Source organism: Xiphophorus maculatus, chromosome 22 (genome assembly GCF_002775205.1).
Source record: "Xiphophorus maculatus strain JP 163 A chromosome 22, X_maculatus-5.0-male, whole genome shotgun sequence".
Taxonomy (NCBI): Eukaryota; Metazoa; Chordata; class Actinopteri; order Cyprinodontiformes; family Poeciliidae; genus Xiphophorus; species Xiphophorus maculatus.
Window position 1 is genome coordinate 18,591,714 of NC_036464.1, and position 22,476 is coordinate 18,614,189.

Genomic DNA, 22,476 nt, shown 5'->3' on the forward strand with positions numbered 1-22,476 from the left:
TTTATAAAAGAAACCCAGTTCATTTCTGGACTTTTAACAGACCCTTGTGTTTTCCATGCAGTGCTGCATTGATGGTTTGAGTTTCTGAGTCATGGGGAAAGTACAGGAATTATCAAATGATCTGTGGGGGGAAAATAACAGAACTGAAAAGATATTAGGGGAAAAAAATGCCCAAGGACCTGAAAATACCAGTCATTAGTGTTCGAACTCTAGGTGGAAAATGAGGGATTCTGTTGAAACCAAAGCACAATCAGGCAGATGAACAAATATATCAGCAACAAAGGCCAAAAAAATGTTTGGTATGCAAAAAAAACCTCACAAATAACTTCAGCTGATATACAAGACAGCAAAATAAAAGTGGTGTGGCTGTTTCAAGAGGCACAATAAGAATGTCTTTGAAGAACAATGGGCTGCATGGTGGAGTCACCAGAAGAAAGACATTACCACAAAAATGCCACACAGTATCCCACTTACAATACGTCAGGCAGTACAGAGACGAGTCTCACTATTTCTGGAATAAAGTTATTTGGATTGATGACACCAAAATGTTTATTGAACAAGAAATCTGGTGGTTTTTCATGATTCCACTCAAAGATTCGGTGTGTTTGAGGTTCTGTCGTAAAAACTACCCAGATGTAAATAAACTCAGATATTGAAATAAACCTATCAGAAGCTTACAAAGCAGTGGAAGAGCAGTGGAACAAAGTGACCTGATCTGATTTGTCACATATTCTTTGTGTTTGTGTGTAATGTTTGCACATGCCAGCTGAGGGAAGATAATGTGGCAGGGGCAGTTTGATACATTGGTCAATGTTCTGCTGGGATTCCAGAGAAACTTTGAAATTCTGCCATGCATGTGGGTGTTACATTGACATGAACCACATATCTAAGCATTTCTGTAGACGCTGGGCTGAATTTTATCAACAGTTCAAACTGTCACTGGAGAGAGTTTTAAGTCTTTATTTGCTTGGTGAAAATACACACACACACACAAAATACATTTTCTGCCGTTTGTCATCAAGCAATCCTTATATTGACACAGGGCAGAAATAATTACTGTACACTGATCAAAGGTATGTTCCCTTTTGATAAACTTAGTTTTCTCCATAAACATGGGTAAATGATTAGATCTCTTGACAGATGCATTTTATCTGGGACCTTGAAACTCAAGTTTGTATTGTAGCACATGACATAAGAATAAACAATATAGATTTTTTTTTAGTAGGCGTAAACAAGAACACTTATGTCTTATATTTTACAAACAGAAAGAACTGAAGGCTCTACTTTGTGAAATTAAAATGTCTCAGCATTCACTGTGCAGTACTGGAGACATCCTGGTGGGGTCGCTATGTCGGCACGCCGGGGCAAGGTCACATCGTGTACCGTTCTGCCGTACTCGCCCCTCACGCTTTCTGCTGGAGCAGCCCCTTCCCTCCCTTCCCTCTCCACTTACTGCCGCACAGCCATGGCGGACAGCGCGAGCGAGAGCGACACCGACGGAGCGGGGAGCAGCTCGGCCACCCCGATGTCATCCTCCGCTTCAAATTCTGGGAAACCAAGTATAGTCATTTCACAGTTTCGCCTGGAGGAACTGACGAACCGTCTTGCATCGTTGCAGCAAGAGAACAAAGTTCTGAAAATTGAGCTTGAGACGTTTAAACTAAAGTGCAAAGCCCTGCAGGAGGAGAATCGGGACCTCCGCAAAGCTAGCGTCACCATTGTGAGTAACGTTAGCCAGCTAACTAGCTACACGCTGTTCTCATGCAACCAAGTATGTTGCATTTGTCAGCAAGTTAGGTGTGGCTGGTGGCATTTATTTAGTGGGGACTGGTCCTTGCTAACAAATTTGGGGCGCTATGTGGTGATATTACTCAAAAATGAACACAACTCTTGGATGTTTTGCTAGCTTTGCTAATAGTTAGCTTGTTGCTAAGTAAGCCAGCGGGGTAGCGTTTGCCAGGTGGTTGGGCAATGACTGGCAGCTACTTTGCTTTGTTGTGCTTTGGCTTGCTAAAAAGCTCCAGGACTAACATGTGCACCACACCTTGATGGTCTGTTAGCTGATTACTCACAGTACTGTCACTACGTTATAACCAAGAAGGATACAGTAACTGAGTTAATAAATAGCCGTGTAGCAATGTTGGCACATGCTGACGCCTCGTATGTCTTCATGCTTGGGTTAATCAGTCAAGCTTCGTAGATATGTGAAAGCGATCTGTCGGACGGGTGGGGGATATTTAGGCCAAACTTTACGACGTAGCGACATGCCACGCCATTAACATGGGCAGGTCGACCTCCCTGATCACCACTTAACAATTTCGGGAGTTGTGTGTAGCTTATATACGGGGCGACTCGGTCGTATTGAAAAGTTGACATATTGTTTCTGCTTGATGAACCCAGTTTAGCCATGAGGACATTGAAGAAGAGATGGGAAATGAGACTGGCAAGGACAGACATATCATCACTCTGTAATGTTAGCTGCCGTGGTTGTCCCAACACACTTCTCCTTTGCCCTCCCTGCTGCAGTCTTCCTTTCAATAAAAAGTCGACCTCTACTGCAATACCGCTTGACTCCTTTGAGAAAAGTGTTTCCTCATTGACTTACAGACTTCCCTGCAGCCAGATTTGGTGGAGCATCTGTCTATTTTTTTACAGACACATCTAATTGTTTTTTTTGCACATACAGTTTTATAGTAAAATAGATGATTAAAATGTTAATATTTTTGATTGATTGGAGACTTTACTGACCAATGCAGAAATTTCTTTTTGTGTTAGTACTGACCTTCCAATTTTTGTTTAATTTTTTTTTTCTTTATATGGACTAAGACACACAAAAGAAGAAGTACTTTTTAAGACTACTTCCATTTAAACAGTAACTTGTAGGTTGATGTGTTTATAGTCTAAGAATGGTGGGAGTTGCTTGTCTTGACACGTTTATTAAATACAGAGTGTTATTTTATTATTTGACCTGCTAACCCAAAAGCAAAAAGGGGTGTATCATATGTTTTCTTATGTTACCCGTGTTTTGACAGAACTTATGTAAAAGCTCCTGATTCATTGAAACGTTTACATGTTTCCTGCTCAAAGTTCAACCTTGTCCCTTAAAGTGTTTTGGTTAGCATAGCATTATAAATATCTGAAAGGAAGCTATCTGCTTCAAATGCAGACATTGTCAGCGGAAGCAAGGTGTGAGTTTGTTTTGTAGAAAAGTGAACAGTGTATGAACCGGTAACGTCACATTCAGGGCTTCAGCATACAAAAAAACAACGACACATTTTTACCTACCTCTTTTATTTTGAAGTGCGAAAAGCCCTTTGGCAGCACATAGCATATGAATTTGTTTAAATGTGTAAAACCCTTAGCTATCCCATGATTTACTGAGGATTTCGTTCATCAGATTTCTTAGCACATTATCCACTTTGCAGGAGTCTTAGCTTCCCGCACATACGGCTGTACTGTGCTGTTCCAATTTAATCAGGATAAAGATGAAAACATTATCCCATGCCAGGTTGCTAGAGTCTGTTTAACTGACGTTTCCTTTGGCACTGTCCCCATTTGTTTTATGTTGCACAGCAAGCAAGAGCCGAGCAGGAGGAAGAGTTTATCAGCAACACCTTGTTCAAGAAGATCCAAGCTCTCCAGAAGGAGAAGGAGACCTTGGCAGTCAACTATGAAAAGGAGGAAGAATTTCTGACGAATGAACTGTCGAGGAAACTTATGCAAGTGAGTGATCGGATCAACGGGCGGGGGATCGACTTTGGAGAATTGCCAAACTTTCAGAGTTTTGACCAGTTTTTGTTCAGTGATCATTAGCGGATGATTTAAGCACATCTTGAAGATAATTTTAGAGGCTTTGTACATCGTCATGTTTTTTGTATCAAACTCATTTTGTCATCCATCAAAAATTTTGGTGCTAGAAACTTCACCTCAATTGGCTGTATTGCCTCAAAAGTGAACTTAATTGGTGCTCTATTTCAGCCAACTTTATGTAAAAGTGGGCCAAAGAAAATGTTCCTCCACCAAATATTGTGTATTTACAGGTAAAGGTATAACATCCTACTTATAATTGTGTATAATTCAGGATGCGTTTCTGATGCAGAAGCAGTTTCCAGGAACATGAACACATTTTTTTGTATGCAGTGTTGGTCAGGTGGATCTCCTGGATTCTTACCTGAACCAGGGGTGGAGTTTCATGAAGGGTGATTTCTTACCTGTTAAATATTTCCAGTATTTTGTTTCACTCATGTCCCAGATTAAACCTGTTGAGCGTTCATGTTTTCTCTTAAATCATATTTTTTATATTTGTTTGCAAACATCATATTCAAACCCAGCCATGGTTCTGTGAGCTGACGTTTAAATGCATTCATAAAGTCAGACACGCCAGAAATCTGAATTAAATGAAGTGTAGACTTCTCCTTTAGTGTTTGTGGAAGGTAACCATTGTTAAATATTCACAAGTTATGGCTGTAGAGCTCTGGGTTGTAATCTTGAATGGTTTGTGTCTTATATAGGAAAGTTCTGACAATATTCATTGAGCTACTGCTGGAGGCAACGTGTGGCGAAGAGGTAGACCCCATAATCACAGGCTATTAGTACTCGACACTGCCGCCTGGGATTCAGTTCCTGACCTTGGGACCTTTGCCTCATATCTCCCCCTGGCCCCTAACCCCTTTCTCTCTCTGCCCAGTTCTTGCCTGTTTGCTGCAAATTAAGGCACCAAAATCTTCGAACAAATCAGCTACTTTTACACCTTTATCTGGAGATTAGAATGATTTTAATTATAAGGTACTTGTTGTGACAGAATAATAAGTTACATATTGCTATTAATCACAACTTATTTGTGACCGGATCAAAAGTTAAAGTAGGTGTTACTTACATATGCTATTTTAACATCTTACAATTTTGTCCATTTGCCTTAATCTCAAACCAAACTTAAAAACTTTGATAGTTTGTACATTTTAAAAACTTGCATTTGAAGAATTTCAGACTCACAATGGATGGAAACATTTTAATTCTCAGTCCCGGTGGTGACATTGTTTCTGATCTGGTTTTCTCTGCTTCAGGGGCAACAAAACAAAAACCGATTGGAATATGATAGCTTTGCAACGTCTAGCTGAAATGAAACCAAACAAGCAAATGTTCAGAGTCAAATGTAGGAGATAGAAAAATACAGTTTAAAGTCTTAACCTGGTTGGACAGCAGACTGTCTCCAACTTTGAATTTAAGCCTGCCCTGTGTGTTGAGAAACTCACTATAGAAACAGCTAAATGTGTTGTTTGGTTGTAACAGGGTAAATAAAATGTCCTTTGAAGAATGAGAACAGAGAAATCTGTAGCTGTGGACTACTGTAGGAGGGAGGATGCATTGCTGAAGCCAAAATAGTCTGCAAGTTGATTAAAAATGACTGCTCTGGGTTTGCCACAATTTACTGAATATCTCTATTCACATGAATACTGTGGACTGAGAACTAATTGTGTGTGAATTCAGCTTATTGGTAGCATCCACAATGTGGGAAACATTTCCACTAATGAACAGGTATCAAAATAAAAATGCTTTTTTCCCCCTCTTTCCAGTATTTCACATTAAGTGAATTTAAATTCTTTTTCCACATTGGTTAGCGAGTTATGTAATTCATAACAGAGATGCTCTGATCTGCTCTGCTGGACCGCACCCTGGTTTTGTTTTTAATTCATGAGCCCAAAGTTTTGTGGTTGCCATGTAATTTTTTCCTGTCTGTTTCTCCGGGAAGTTCGTCCCCAAATTCAATACAATATTTTGTTTTACTCCAGGTATGTAAGCCAAATTTATAAATCTTTATTTTTTATGTCACTTTATTCATATTTTGTCTTTTGTTTTTGTACATTGCATGCATTTTGTTCATCCCCCTTTTTCCTTTGTCTGCCTTTCTGTTATAGCTCCAGCATGAGAAGGCGGAGCTGGAGCAGCACTTGGAGCAGGAGCAGGAGTTCCAGGTCAACAAGTTAATGAAAAAGATTAAGAAAATGGAGAATGAAACCATCTCGAAGCAGCTAACCCTGGAACAGGTAGGCTTATTCTTGAAGACAAAAGCGTCTATTAGCCCCTATCAGCTACAGTTTTAATGTCTGCATATTTTCCTTGTTCTTCTTTACACATTTTTATTTGTGGCAGCAGCAGGCTCTCCCAGCTGGAAATTAACTTTACTGCAGCAGTCTTTTTTTTTTTTTTTAAATTAACTATCTGTATTTACAGAAAAAGCTTCAAGATTAATGTATAATACCTCCAAGGATTATGCTCTGCAGAATCTTTTTTTTTCTCCATAAATTTAGTTTAATGATGCCAGAAAGAACAAAAAGAATCTTATTTTTTCTTTTTTATATCAGACAGAAATTAAATAGAGTCATCATTCTCACAAGATATAAACTGTTTGCTCTCAGCATTATTTTAGAATATGGCTGCAAGAAGAAAAATATGCTTTAGATCTCAGTACAAGGACTTTCCCTGCTATTCTCTGTGTTGTCATGTAGCTGCCTGCTGCCCTCATCACTGCCTATATAACAGGAGAACCTTCACCATGTAGTTCAGTTCCTACAATGTGACCATACTGCATCAGCATGCTGGACATTTTTTGAGAGAGTATATGATTATTATTGTCAAATTGTGAAATTTACACACACTTAAGATTACAGTTTAGAAAAACCCAGATGAGAATACAGCAGGTTTCTACGTTTCTGTTTGGTTAATTCCCAGTATTTTTGCTGGTATGGCGATGGATCAGTGTCCTGGACATTAGTATGTTTTGTTGCAAAATGTACATTTCGGCCCTAGAATGGTGTGAAAATGCCAGTTGAAAGCTTGTGAGGGTGTCATCACTCTGTAAAATCAGGTGCGTGCTAATAAGGGTTAAATAGGCTTCCCAGAGAAGAGGAAGCCATTACTCCTACAGGAACATAAACAGCCAGATTAGTTTGTAAATTACCTCAATGACACAGACCTTCATTTTGGAGACATGGGATCTGATGAGACTAAAATTTGAATTTGTAGTATTTGAAGGGTATGGCCAGTGACAATAAGCATACCTGGATTCAACTGAATATATGGGGAAAACACATGCTCAGTGTTTTTGTCAATTAATCAGCAGCCTGAGAGTGAGGTGACGGGTTTTTTGTGTACTGCACTGTTGATTCGGCTTGCTTTACTCTCTGAGGACGTGCTGACAGATCTGTCAGGTTTCGTCCACACAAAAAACAAAATGCCTGTTTTTGTATTTACCAATGGGAGGTAAATACTTTCCAGTCCTGAAACCTGAAGTTGGTTTCTATTTTCATGAATCTCGCTGTGAATGCTCCAATCAAACCAGCAGGCTATCGTATTACTCCTGTCTTCGATTCCTTGATGCAGATCAGTCTCTTCTTCCTCGGGGAACAATATGCCAGAGCTTTTCTTTTATAGACTGACAGGTACACACTGCAGACAAAAAAAAACACAGTCCACCCCTTCAATCTTGCAGCAATTGGCATCACCAAGGGTAGATTTGATCTGGGGTTTCAACTCTCAACTACCCACCCCAAAGGTGTGTGTATGGCTTTTTATGTTCCAAGAGTCTGAACATGGAGGACATTTATGGCACTGGGTAATTTTTTTGACATGCTTGTGCTCTTAAATGTGTGACAGGCCAAAATACAGTGGTTCTTTATGGAACAGTTTTATCAGGATGTAGTTCTTGGGTTTGAGTTATAGATTTCTTTTGTATGGTCGCTTCACAACATCAGAGGTTTTTCTGTCTCTGAATGCCATTTCTTTGCCTTTTCTGTTTCTCAGTTGAGAAGGGAGAAGATTGACCTCGAGAACACATTAGAGCAAGAACAGGAAGCCCTCGTCAACAGGCTGTGGAAGCGCATGGACAAACTGGAGGCGGAGAAAAGGTAGAAAACTGCAGTCTCTCAGCAGCTTTGTGTAAACAGAATTGTTAAAAGATAACTTCTTCAAGATGAACATTTTATTGTCATGTGAGGAATGGTTCTAATTTATGAAACCAAGGCTGGAGCACATTTTACCTGACATGTTTCTTCCACACACAGGACATTTCCTTATTGGAACGTTTTGTTCTCCGCACTTCAGAACTGTGTGTCTCCTAAAAAAAATGCAAATATGGTTATCTAGATTAGGTTTATCGTGTGATTAAAATACTGTTTATATTTGTTCATTTTAATTTTACAGCAAAGGGAACTTTAGTTTATTTAGAAGCAAAAGCCACACTCTGTCGTTTATTTAGATTAACTTAACATTAACTGTTTTTATTAGTACAAATGTAATTTTAAATTTACAAGCCTATTTTTTTCTAAAAGTAGATTCATTTAATGCCAATGGGCAGAGTTGCACTAATTAAAATCACAATTTCTGTAACAAATTATTTTTTAAGTCTTGAAACAAAAGAACAAATATTTTTAGGCAAATTATAATCAGACATCAATAGAGAGCACATTTGTGTAAAGTCCTTTTCTATTCATATGTTCTGTAAAAGTTGCTTAAACTAAATGTTTTTTTGTTTTGTTTTTATTAAAGCATCTATGGCATCTATGTTTCTAAATTAACATTGTATCTTTCTTTTAAACTAGAATTCTTCAGGAAAAGTTGGACCAGCCTGTATCGGCTCCTCCATCTCCAAGAGACGTTTCCATGGAAATAGACTCACCGGAGAACATGATGCGGCATATCCGCTTCCTGAAGAACGAGGTGGAGAGACTCAAGAAAAGCCTGCGCACCACGGAGCTGCAGCGTAAGTTTTCACTCTCCTCCATCACATGATCCAAGGTGTGTAAGTTGGCCTTCCTTGATAATTTAATGATGACTAGTAAAACTAACTCATGTAAACGAAGGTGAAGAGTTTGTTCTGCCCTGTTTTATCTGGTATCACAAAGACCATTGAGAACAATCTGTCTTGTTTCATGGCATTAGGTTTGTTTCAGCTTCATGACCTCGAGCTTTTCTGGATGCAATAAACCAATGTTGTGACTGAAAGTCTATAAAACTGACCTTTTTAAATAGGGTTTATCTCCGGTCTTTATTTTAAAAAGGTAACCAGTGTTTTGTCTTCACTTTATAATTATAGCCTTATCAAAAAGCACACATTTCAAAATGTTGACGTCACTATGAAAACGGTTAAAATAAATAACTAAAGTAAACAAAAAGTGGTTTATGAAGACTTGCAATCAAAGGTGTTTGCTTTGGGGAGGGATCTCTCTCTGTAGAGATTTTTTTTTTAAACAAAGCTGAAAAAGTTGCAAAGATGTTTTTATCTGTACTGTTTTCATATCCCACAGTCAGCATTTTTGCTTTCCCAACTCTAGCTGTTGGCAAACTTTTACAAAAGTCCCACGGTAAGTGAGGAAGTTTGAATCACCAGAGATTGCTGCGAGTGATTTGGAAATTGTTTCATGGCTGGGTGACAACAAAGCCGATGCAGTGATTGTGAGAGCTGATTGACTTATGCATCTACATCAGGGGTCTCAAACTCCAGTCCTCGAGGGCCGCAGTCCTGCAACTTTTAGATGTGCCTCTGCTGCACCACACCTGAATAGAATAATTAGGTCATTAGCAAGGCTGGGAGAACTGATCTACACAAGGAGGAGGTAATTAAGCCATTTCATTCCAGTGTTTTGTACCTGTGGCACATCTAAAAACTGTAGGTCTGCGGCCCTCGAGGACTGGAGTTTGAGACCCCTGATCTACATCATCTGTAAATGTTTTGAATGGAAATATTTAACTTAGATATTTGTTTTCAGTGGACTCCAGTTAAGGTTTTATGATATATTATATTATAAAGTACTGGAATCTCTTCTCTACTGTTACAGGGGATAGTTTGAATGATAATCTGTTCAAGGTTATCCATGTCTTTAATGGTATTGTATAATGCATGGCTCGGCAGCCATGCAGACAATAAAGGATGGATAAAGGTTATTTTTAAAAATGCACCAATCAGAATTATATGGTCTTTTTTTAACTCTAGTTTTTTGTGTCACAAGCAGGTACTGTTTTGTTTTTTTAAGACTATTCATCTTTCATATTGAGCAACATTTTAAGCAGAGATAAATTTGCCATAAAATAGTTGTAGGTCATTTTTTACACAGGAAGCAGAGGTGACATCATGCCACATGTGTGAGAAAAATCACTGTAGAAATGCTGAACTCTGTTAAGCATCAGTAAAACCGACCGGATGCAAAGCAAGGTAGACTTTGGATTGTATCTTTCTGCTTTTTTACCACTAGGGGGAGATGTAAACAAACTTGGTGAAAGACATTCACAACAAGACTGCCATGACATTCCTCTTTGCTTGTCTTATAACCAGCTGTGTTATCCAAGACTGGCATTGACCCACTTTGTAGGAAAAACAAAAACATTGTAATGCACAAACTGGGTTATTTTGTGAGAATACTGGAACACAATGTGCCATTGTTCGGGTATCTCTGTTTTTGTGTGCTGGTTCGACTAACTGAATATTGCTTCAGGTGTTTTCTGTATTTGACCTGTATATATCTGTGAAAAAATCTCATGTTTTTTTTTCCTTTTTTTGTCTGTCTAGACACGGAGAAGCGTGCGCAGTACATAGAGGAGGAGCGGCAGATGCGGGAGGAGAACATTCGATTGCAGAGAAAGCTTCAGAGGGAAATGGAGCGCAGGGAGGCGCTGTGCCGGCAGCTGTCAGAGAGCGAGTCCAGTCTGGAGATGGATGATGAGAGGTAAAAGGTGCAATATGCCATAGTAAAGGTTGCCACATGGGTCAGAGTAATTCTGACTTCTACTGGTGTACAAAATTATATCCACCAGTTACTTCAGTAGATACGTCAGATATTCTTCATCAGAGTCCTGACCAAAGATTTGAAAGCATTTAACTTGTTGGCGTTTAGTTTGAACATTGTAAATTAAACAACGGGTCATTAAACCTGCTAGTTTGAAGAGATTGAAAATCAAAGCAAAGATGAATAACAATGCAAGACTGCTGTTCAGATTACAACTTGGCACCAAACACTTGAGTTTGGCTTCCTCTCTTTTTAAGGTGGAACTTGTGCAGTAACTTGCAGAAGACCAAACCTCTGTCTTGTTACAGTTTGAGGCTGAAAAGTTCTGAGTATTTTAACAGGATTTTATGTGATTAACACAAAATAGTGCATAATTATGAAGTGGGAGGAAAACATGCAATGCTTTTCATAAATACAATCATGAAATCTGTGACATGAAAATTCTTTTAACTAGATTGAATGTGAGGAGTAGTCATTCACTTTTTTCATGATTAATTATGTTGAAGCCTCAGAGGCGACCATGAACCCAGTGGCCACTTAGCCAGAGTGCCAGTGTTTGTTTTTCAGAGATAAAACCACCCAGGAGGTGAGCCATTGATAATTGACTCCACCAAAAGGCCTTTATGTAAGAGTGGCCAGGTGGACATGTTAAGGTAGTGTCCCTTCACTAAAGTGTAGGGATGTTTTTCTGTGGCAGAAACTGTGTGACTGGTCCTGCCAATTAAACCTGAATAAACTGAAGAGGTAAATGTTGGGGTCTTCATCATCTTCATCAACCCGCTGTAATATAAAACATGACTATATTTTTTATTGTTGCTGATCCATTGTAACTCTGCCAGGACTTTTAGTGTTGTAGTCTATCTAGAACCTGAATAATGAGTCGTCTTTATCAGGTTTTCTACCAGGATTGGCCCGTATTTAGCTTCTGTCACCTACTTTGTGTTGCTCTATTTCCTAAAACCCTAATAAAAAACTTTGCGCTACTAACTTGATCTTTGAAGAAGTTGAGCTTATTTATACTTTTGCAAGGTGCTGCATCTCATTTTGTGTTTTAGTGAAGTTTCTTTTCCTCAAGCAAAGCAAGATACAGACAAAATGCAGCAAATCATTCCGGCCACATCAAAGCTTACATGTTGCATTTCTCAAGCAGCTTTTCTTAATTGTTGATGCCTCTTACCTCTGACAGACATTCTTGTAAATAAAACACACAGGTTGTACCCACGCTGCAAAAACACAACATCTTACCAAATATTTTGGTCAACTTTCTGGTGCATATTCATTTGTACACCTGAAATAAGACAAAACTAATTTATATTTTGGTAGCAAGATATAGCAGCTTGTTTGAAGTGAATAATTCTTAAATATTGATTTAAAAAATGCTAGTTTCACGGGCATATTGGACATGCCCTTGAAACTAGCATGTTTCACGGGCATGTCCGTGAAACATGCTTGTGAAGAAAGAAGTGCTTTCTTTCACTTGTAAGAAAGCATTAAACTGATGTAAGTCCAAAAAAAAATGCAAATGAAACTATTTGCATTAAAGGTGTCAACTTTGCATTATTTGGTAAATAACACTTTTAAAGCAAAGTTGCATTAAAACTCACTTTAAAAGTCATTTAGTTGTCACCCTTGCATTTAAAAAGTGACTGACTTGAAACAAGCTCCTGTATCTTGCAGAACAATTCCTTGTAAGTTTGTTTTTGTCCTATTTCAAGTGTTTGTAGATATTTCTACTTGGAGCTAAACCAAAATACTTGGAGTCCAGGTGATTTCCTGCTTTGTTTATAAGTCTACAATGTCTGCTTTATCAAACTGATTGGGGCATTAAGGGATTGTTAGCTGTTAGCATGCTAATACAATGACCACAAACTATGCAGAACTCCTTTACACAAAAAACATTTACTGGTTCATTGGCAAAAGTGCTACAACATCCAGGACCGTGTTGCCTGCCATTTGTGCAGCTACTGCAGAGTTAAAAATAACACCAAACAATACAATATTAGATTTTCCTAGCTTCAGGTGTCTGCTGGGTGTTTGAATTTTAGGGTGCGACACATCTTTGACACCACAGGGTGTGGAGAACATGATAACATGATACTGACTGAAAGTAAACCAAATCATTCTAGGTCATGGGCTGTCGATTTTATGACTGGGAGCTGTAACATAAGATAGCAAAAACCAGTCACATCATTCTGTATTAATAAGGATACATCCAAATGGACAGACTTAGACTGGATCTGTATTGGAAAAATCAATAGAAACTTGTATGTTTATTGTAGCTTAGCAATATTACACCCATATCACAATGAGCATCTACGGTCACATCTACAATCTGTCTTGCTTCAGACTGACTTGAAAGTCATCTTCCTGTTTACCTGTCATACCACTAATCTAACTCCAGTTTCTCCATTTATGGCTTTCTGCCTTTATAACTCAGTCAGTTTATGCATTTATATGTTTTTTCGCAGGTTTTCATAAGGTTGTCTGATTTTTCTCAGGTACTTTAATGAGATGTCTGCACAAGGCCTGCGAGCGAGGACCGTGTCCAGCCCCATCCCCTACACTCCTTCCCCCAGCTCCAGTCGACCCATATCACCTGGTGAGGACAAAACATCAATAAAAAGCACCTTTGATGTCAATTATTGTGACTTTTATCTTTGATCCAAGTGTTATCTTTGTGACAAAGATTGTATGGTAATTGTTCTGTGTCTAAAATGGTGCAAACATTCATAAACAAGGTATCTGATCTTCATCTGACTGAAGATACGTCCTCAAGGGCTTTTGGACTAGAAAACCTATTTTTAATTTCATATCTTTAATATCTTTCAAATGCATTACTGAACCCGGTTTCAGTATAGTTTAAACTAAGAAAAGCTATATTTACTAGTGAAAGTTGCAATAAAACCAAAACAGTTTGAACACACAACCAGTCATTGAAAGATTTGACAGGGGTTGGCAAAACAGAGTCGAGTGTAGTCAGGTGATTTAGTGCTATATTTTGCCAACCCTAGTTTATAGGTATTAGTGTTGCTTTTTACAGTTCTCAAAGTGCAGTTCAGGTCACCAGTCATGCATAGCGCGCAGTGTTCCTGCTGAATTTATAGCTTTTGTCTTGCACAACTCGATTGGGTTGGAATTGTGACATTGGAATCTGGTACCAGCCATCAGCATTTGTTGAAAGGTCAAATTTACGACTTACTGTTGCTCTCACAGTAAAGATGTCTTCAGAGTCGCCTTACTTTCAGTAGTCTGTAATTCAGATTTTGCAAAAGATCGGCGCCAGCAAAGAAATTAATAGCAGCAAACTCATCTCCGTTTGGTGCTGCTTACTACAATTTGACCAACTTTGACATCTTTCTAGCAAACACAAAATGTGAAATGAAGCAAGAATATCGAATTAAATAATTTAAACACATGCAGCTATTCACTTCCATATCTCTGGTTTAAATATTGCTCCCAATGGGAGATTACTCTAAATTTCACTCCACCTTCTCTTCCAGGGCTCTCATATGGGACTCACACAGTCGGCTTCACCCCTCCAGCAACGCTGTCCAGAGCTGCCATTTCCCACTACAACACCCCCGCCCTGCACATCCACGGAAGCTCCTCTCATGCCGTAACAGTAAGTAACATCCACAAGTTATTGTCCCCAACTCTTTAAAATATTGGTGGAGCTCTTAGGAGCTCTAACACAGCAGATTCAAAAGTTTGAATGATCTCCTCAACATGTCATCAAATTTTACAGCAGCCTGCTAATGGCTCATTCATTGATTCAAGTTTGTTGAGCTACTAAAGCAAACATGACATCAGTCTTTAAATACTGACTTTGTTTTACTCTGGTTTACAGTTTACAGATGTGGATAATAAAATAGAAAGCAACAGTAAACAAAAATCAACATGTACACTTTTTAGATCATAAAATTATCCCATTACAGCAGGTTTAAAATAGTACTTTTATGTACATTCAGCTAAGATATGTTTAGATGGCAAAATATAAATTCTAGTTTAACATCCAGGATTATTTAAATAGGTTTAAATTAGGAGTGCATTTATTTAAAACATTTTATATTGTCCCTTTTGAGATTTTCTTTAAATGCAAAGAAATGACAGCTTGTAATTTGTCATTACCAACTGTCCCTGGCCTAATTTCAGTCTTTGACTATTTGACTATAAGATTGACTCTGTTGAGCGCTAATGTGTTCTTAGGGTTTATGTGTCTAATGTTTGAGTAGTGAAGTATCTCTTTGAGGATTTGAGTAATTGATGTGGACCACCACCATCTCCAAAAGCTCAGCCAGGGAGCATACTAGGCGGCTTTCAGATACAAAGCAACTGTCTGTAAAAGCCACGTTAAATAAATGGTCTCTGGTACTGAAATATTCTTGATTTTTGAACAAAGGATGTCACAGACCTCAGTAAATTGTTTTCATGCTTGTTAAATCACTAGTCGCAAGACCTCAAGCTATACAATTCTTATTTGGAACAATGACTGTAAAGGTATTTTCTGCCTCTTGGATGTAATTTACAGGCAGGAGGTTTTCACATGCAGATGTTTTGAATAGACATAGTTGCAGCCTCAGTTCAGACATAAAGTAGCACCAGCCTGTCAGGAACACATCACTTTTCATATAGTTCTGCAGTCAAATATTTCAAACTAAAACCTGGCAGAGAAAACTCTTGGTTTTGGTTCTAATATGGTTGCACTCTGTTGCTGATGTGGGTTGTACTTTCTGCAGCTCATAAATGATCTAAAGTCAAGTCGATAGCATGTTCATGTTTTCAACAAGTTGATAGCAAAATGAGCGTACCCTGTTTACATAACTGTTTATGACTCAGTTGATGTTTTAATGAGCTGGTTATTGCAAGTGTTTGTTCTGGGGAAGCAACAATCCCTTATCAGCTATTGTATCTTTATATTCTGTCATGATTGCAACATATTAACACTGTTGGTCTTAAGATGCGGCTTAAATGTTGTTATTCATACAATGATGACTGAGATTCCCATGATGAGCAATGTAGGAACAACTCTGGTCACATTTACACATTTTTAGCTTCTCTTTGAAAGGATTTTAAACTGTAGAAGTGTAACTTTTTAAATTCTTTCTACACATTGATTCCATTTACCAACTCCTACCTATGTTGGTCACAATATATTATTAGCATTCAATAATAGTTTGTCTTTGGTTAAAAATCCCTTTGAAACAGGAGCAAAATATTCATGTTAAATTAATTTCCAAATAGTGCGTGGGGGTGTGCGTGTGTATATATGTACAATCAGAAAATAAATCTACAGTAAGTTCAGGTAGAGCATTCTATTTCTTTTACTAAAGTTAAGTTGCTGGTAAAATTGTGAATGAGTTAGTTATCATTTTCTAATTAAATACGAAACAAAAGTTTTTGGACCCTATAACACACCCTGCATGCATCCATGTTTCTTTCTCACCACATGTCAGAACCTCCACCCAGGCTCTGAGGCGTTGAGCTTCAAAATGATTCTGTCTGAAAGATTAAAACCTCCCATTTCCTTTTAGTGGTCTGCATATCTGGAAACAATGTTCCTGCTCCTTTTTTACAGCGTTAAAGCACTTTCCTCCAGGAATGTCAAACCATGATCCTCGGGGAGCTGGTATCCATTAAGTTCTGCAGAATCTGACCCATTCATTGGATCGGTTGTCAGAGCAGGGGCAAACCTTGTGAGATCAGAAGTCTTAATATTCTTTTAGCCCTAAAAAAAACTCCAAGTCTCCTCTTCGATTAACCACAAATTCTGTCTTCTTGTCTGTTTGTACAAACATAACTCATATTTATTTTCTCTTTCTTTCTCAGAGGCCCTCCCCAAGAAGAAGCACCAGTCCTGACAAATTCAAACGTCCAACTCCACCGCCCTCTCCCAACACGCACTCAGGGGCCCAGCAGGCTCAGCCGCCACTCCCCCCACCAGCCCAGCCCATGGTCCAGTCCATGTCCTCCCCAGCAGCCATGTCACAGCATGCAGCGACAGCACCACCACAACCGCCTCCCTCCCAGCCTTAACGCCACACATGCCCGCGCATACACACACACACGAAGTCTCTTTGTCTCTGCGCATGACTGCGCATTGATTGCCACGATGCTACCGCTGCAACTTCCATCATTACCAGCTCTGGAAGTGAAGTTTCTTACTCTTAACAAAAGTCCACAAGACGCAGCTTCAGATGTTTCGGAGGGGAAAGGAAACAAGAAGGCAAACTCGGCCTCAGTGATGGCAGCAGCCAAACCCACACGTGGCGTTATTTAGTTACTCTCAAAAGGAATGGATGGATTTCAGAATAAAAGCTTCTGGGATTTGTAGGATAATTGTTCCACCCTCTGTCTCGTACCTGTTATATTCTTTGTTTGGGACTCTAGCTGGTTGGAGTTGTTGTGGCGCTTCTAAGATAGCACAAACGGCACAGTTAGTGTGTTTCATGGTGGTGTTTTATTATAGGTTGGATGTTTGGATCAGTGGATGTACAGCTAGAGAACTGGATGGATTCATAGATGGTTATTTTTTTTTCATGCCTATAATACGACATAGCAGTAATTTCCTGCACTCCAGTTCTCCCCTGTTGTCTTCTAAGCCGTGTCATCATGACTCCAAGTTAATCGTGGCTTTGATTAGGTCCTTAAAAAGTGTCGTGGAAGGATGTTCTCCGTTAACAGGGCATTGGATCAAAACAGAGCCTGCAATGCAGTTATTTTAGTTCCCGAAAGCCTTGAGTTTAAAACGAAAGTTTAAAAAGAAAAAAAAAAAGCATCCATGAAGATGGACACTGGTACATAAACCAGAGATAAATGTCACCAAATATAGTCCAAGGTGTTGCAGCTTAGTCATGTACTCAGTCTTCTCTCTGATCTCTCTAGCTGGTGTATTTCTGAAAGCTTCTATCATCCTAATGGATATTTCTCATCAGAAAAAAAAAGAAGAAAAAAAAGCATAAATCTCTTTACACTAAATATACATACTGCTAAAGCATTCTGACTGAATGGTACTGTTGACTAAATTTCTATGTATGATTAAAGCTCTTGACATGACGACACCTGCTTTGTCAGTTTTATGGGCAATTGCTTCTCGTTTGTAATCCTGTGAGGGTATAAAAAGCAACCCACTTACAGCCGTCTGTTATGAGTTTTCCTAGGCAAAAATCCATTGATTTTTATGCACATATTTATCAGATCACTGTGTATTTAGCCTGCTTGTAATGTTTCTTTGTGGAAGTTAGCATATCTTACATTCTAACAGTAATTGATGGAGAATGTTTGTGCCTTAAATAAATCTGCACCATCTAAAAGCCCAATGTGATGCTGTACAAAGACAATGCTTCTGATGAGGGGATTCTTAGTAAATGTCCAGCGCTGTACAACAGGTGAGTCCGTTTTAGACCCTAGTGCCGTTATGGTTCGGTAACATTAAAGCAGCTTTTACTTTGCAAGTTGTGTGTAAATTTCTAATTTTGTTCATTGAAGTCTTATTGTTTTTCAATAAGACTTGGTCTGAATCCTGCAGGGTCTTAATAAGTATTCAGTTTAAAAGGCTCGAAACATCTCTGATGCATCCAGATTTTCAACAACAGCTTTAAATTACGTTTGGTTTCGTTATACATTTGGACACATCTTCACTCAAGTTTCTCTCTTGGACTTTGTGTCAAAAACATTTTTCCAGGTGCTGCTATGTTAAAATTTCTTTTGATGTCCAGAGATGAAGGGATAGGAAAAAATAATAAATACAATTGACATTAGTAATATCTTGAGTTACCTTAATTTGCTTACCATTAATTCTCATTCATAAAACCATAAACAGCCCAAAGATTCACATATGTTTGACAAGACATCTGCTTAAATGTCTTGTTCTAAATTTTTTTCTTTCTGCATTTAAAGATCTGAATAAAATACTTAATTATGATTTATATCTAGTGAAAACCTGCAATTCAGTTCCTTATAATCATAAAACATCAATAAAAATAGAAATGTTGACCTACAGAAGAAAAAAGGTGCTTGTAGTATATGCACTTGTGATCAGGTCCCAAGTCCTGCTGGAAAAGGGAAAAACCTCTTTGTAAAGCTTGTCAATGAAGGAAGCATGACATATTCTTACATTTACCAGGTAGACAGGACTACTGAGATAGTACGTGATAAAATAATGGACCGACGGCAGCAGGGGACATGACCCAAACCGTCACTCGTTTCGGGAACTTTCCATTTGCATTCTGTGGCTCTCCGTTCTGGGACCTTGAAAGGCAGAATTTAATTTAAAAATAGGACTTTGAACCAAGGGGCTTCAGTCCAGTTCTCCGTACCTCAGATAAAATACTTCTTAGATTTTCTCTGGTTGAGAGGTCGATTAACTCAATGAATTACTTGTATCCCATGTTCTGGATGCATCTGTGTCTGGTGGCTCTTAAAGCACAGACTCCAGCTGTGGCCTGCATCTTGTCCATCTTCCCTCAAATTTTTTGAAAGGACTTTGCTTCGCAATCCCTTTAAAATTGCATTTTTCTCTGTGGCGTAGGCACCTGTGTCTTCCCTACTTCCTCCTTCTACTCAACATTCCTCTAATAGGCTTTGCTAAAATAAAAACCGCTTTTTGTTTTGGCAGTGTCCTTATATGGCTTAACTTCCTTGTAGAGGAGGTCAGTGACTGTGCTGGGTAATTGTAAAGTAATCAATGTTCCTCACAATGGTGTGGGCCATAACCGTCTTAAAATAAATGTTTTATTGGTCTTGTATATTGTAATTGCTTGAAAACAGTTTGTTTTTTTCATTAGCTACATAATCAGTAAAATTAGCAATAATTAACAGCATTATCTTCATTCCAGTGGAGTCTAACATGACTTTTACTCGTTGAGTTGAACTATTGGCGGGGGAAAAAAACAATTCAACAATGTAGTGAAAAAAGGTGAACATACCTGTGATTGAATTTTTGAAATTAAAATGGTAATAAACAGTAAGCTGAACCTTGATTTCAGAAATCACGTGGCACATTAAAGCGCTCATGATCACATGTCAAGCGACCTAAATTTAACAGATTTATTCAAATCTCTTATTACATTGGGGACCAAACTGGTGCCTGCAAAGACCAGCAGGGTGGCATTCCTTTCCGCACTGCTAGACAAAAACACATATGGAATCAGTTACTCTTTGGTATTTATCTATTGTTATATAACCAAATCATGTGATATTCCCGGCCGCACTCGGTCAAGACATTTCCCCTGTGCTAGCATCTAATTTTCATGTAGTCTGCAAGGTTTAAACTGGTTCTAACTGGCTGGATGCTGGAGGAGTGGTTTCTATAAATCAATCATCCCAGGATCATTAAACTCTGTAAACCTTTGTAATGTGGGTGTAATAACAACATGTGCGAGGGGGGGAAAGTACAAGAATGAGACACATTAGGCTTCCATTAGTTTAGTCCAGGTAAATGTAGCACATTTACACACACACCCCTGGTTGAAGCTCACCAGAAGCAAAACATACTCTGCACTCTAGGCGTGATATAATTATGTTTTCCTCTATAAAGACTTGCTGAGAGTTGTGAAGCAAGTTAAAGAGTATTCCGTGTCCCGAGTTTTCTTATTATGTTGCCGTGTTATCTCAGTAACCTGAACTAATCCAAGCAGGAATCTAGGCTGGAGGCTCAGGTGGCCATGTTGGGTTCTGAAGTCACCTTTTCACCCCTACGGCTCTCTGGAACCAGGCTGCCGGACTGGAGAGATTTATCTAGATCGCAGGGGGGCGTTCAACTGTCCGACCTCTCGCAAGAAAGAACAGCAGGCTGCTGCTTCTCAGGTCTCACAAAAGTCCTAGGCAAAAAGAAGTAGGCTACTCAAAATATCACGTCATCTCACGTAATAAATGATGGGAATGTAGATCCTCCCTGGATTAGAACAAAATGATCCATGTTCATGTTTACTAGTTTGCATTTTACAGTAAGAGGACATCTGAGAGACTTTAGTACACGTTATCAACTGAACTCTCTGATTTTAAAACATGTTTGTGGAAACATTTCTTGGCTCTTCAGTTGATTCTTTTGATTGTACCTTTCTTCCCTTTATCTTTGCTTTCTTTTTTTCCTGTATATTTAAATATCCAGCTATTTCTGTAGTTATACGTCATCATTCAGATTTTTGAATTATTTCAATTTAAAGTCTTATTTAATTTTGTCCATAATCCTTGACTGGAGATCTCTTCCCATTTAAAATTTGTTTTTGCAGTACACAGAGTCAAAACAAATTCAACGTAATATGTTGGCATCTTTTGCCAGATGATGCTTCACAATTGCAAATCTTTTCACTGGCTTGTGAAATTAAGATTTATTTCTTAACAAAAGACTGAAAGGACTTGTCCATAATTAGTGCCAAATAAATAGACATAAATGCAAATTAAATACACCATATAAAAAACTTTAAAATCTATAAAATGCTTGGAAAAACACTGAAGTTTGCAAACTGGAGTTGATCAATGACAAAAATAATAACTGCAGCAATCTATAGAGTATAACTCCCTCGACAGTTTGACTCTTTTTCCCAGGTAATCTAACTGAACTTCAGTAGCTTTTAACGCTACTAAATTAAAAAAAAATTGATATTACTAGGACACTTTAGAAAATGGATTAAGTAACCAAAATGTAGCTTTCCGCCATTACCATTACATGGCCTTAAACCTAAAACTCACGGGTCAATAAGCTGTCAGGATTAATGACCCATTGAAGTTCACAGCCGACATTAATTCCAGAATCGGTTAATAATCCACTCTAAAAACTCCCCTGAATTTGTTCCACCATATCCCCGACGTGCACTATATCTAGTTGAAACTGGTCTGGAGGCACTGGTCAGTGAAATGCCAGTATAAAGTACAATTAAATGGGGATTATGGAGGCTAAACCTTTTCACTAACACCCTTCTTGGCAGTTGACCTCAGTTATGGGGAAACGCATCAAAGATCCAAGAAAGTCTTTATCTTGAAACCCACTTGCACTTTTCTCTCCATCCAACCTTCCAAAATGTCCTCCTATTTATGCCTTTTTATCTCCCATGCCTCGTTTCGACTGGTTTTGTTTATTCTCACCGCTTTTATTTACAACCCTTCTCCTCAGCGTGTTCTGCTGACAATGCTGTGCGCTGTGTCTGACGATATAGGTTTTTTTTTTTTTTTGAGAACAGGGACAATCGCTTTGGGTGATATAATTTTATGACGTAGAGTGACAAAGAGCAGTCCCCCCCTCACCTCACACCTTAACAGCGAAAAGGAAACAAGAAGACGCAAAGCCCCGCAAAATGTATTTCCACCCCATTGAATGTGTTTTATTGACATTGGCCCTGAACAGATCGTCCCAGCGTAGTGCTGTGGGAATGTTTTTTGTTTCTTTTTCCCAGCAGTGACAGGGAAGTTGGTCAGAGCTGATGGGAAGGTGATTAGCGCTCAGAGGGGAAATCAATGAAGAAAACCCGATAAGGACTGTAGAAGACTTGGGATTTAATTTCTTGGACTTTAATTTCCCTGGGGGACAACAACACTAAAAAACAAAGCAAGAGATTCAGTTGAATGGCTTGGATTGACAAATATAGCTACTGTCTTGGAGTGGCTCAGTCAAAGTCCAAATCTAAATCCGGTTGAGACTCTGCGGCACGCTTGAACATTCATATTTCTAGGCGATTTCCATCTAATTCGTTTGAGGGTATTT

General features: G+C 38.6%; 1 protein-coding gene across 1 annotated transcript; it reads left to right on the plus strand.

Moving 5' to 3' along the window:
- Positions 1-1,353: 1,353 nt before the first annotated feature.
- On the plus strand, positions 1,354-17,836 carry ccdc6 (coiled-coil domain containing 6). The gene is made up of 9 exons (XM_023327789.1): positions 1,354-1,720; positions 3,574-3,723; positions 5,916-6,044; positions 7,801-7,904; positions 8,598-8,758; positions 10,562-10,718; positions 13,277-13,377; positions 14,279-14,400; positions 16,605-17,836. Exons 1-9 carry the CDS (start codon positions 1,466-1,468, stop codon positions 16,809-16,811), a joined length of 1,386 nt encoding a protein of 461 aa, XP_023183557.1. The 5' UTR covers positions 1,354-1,465; the 3' UTR covers positions 16,812-17,836.
- The last annotated feature ends 4,640 nt before the right edge of the window (positions 17,837-22,476 follow it).

Bases quoted from the DNA above. Each gene is read 5' to 3' on its own strand.
- ccdc6 (XM_023327789.1), top strand. From the start codon at position 1,466: ATGGCGGACAGCGCGAGCGAGAGCGACACCGACGGAGCGGGGAGCAGC. The intron at 7,905-8,597 runs GTAGAAAACTGC...CTTTTAAACTAG, and splicing joins AAACTGGAGGCGGAGAAAAG to AATTCTTCAGGAAAAGTTGG. The intron at 8,759-10,561 runs GTAAGTTTTCAC...TTGTCTGTCTAG, and splicing joins GCGCACCACGGAGCTGCAGC to ACACGGAGAAGCGTGCGCAG.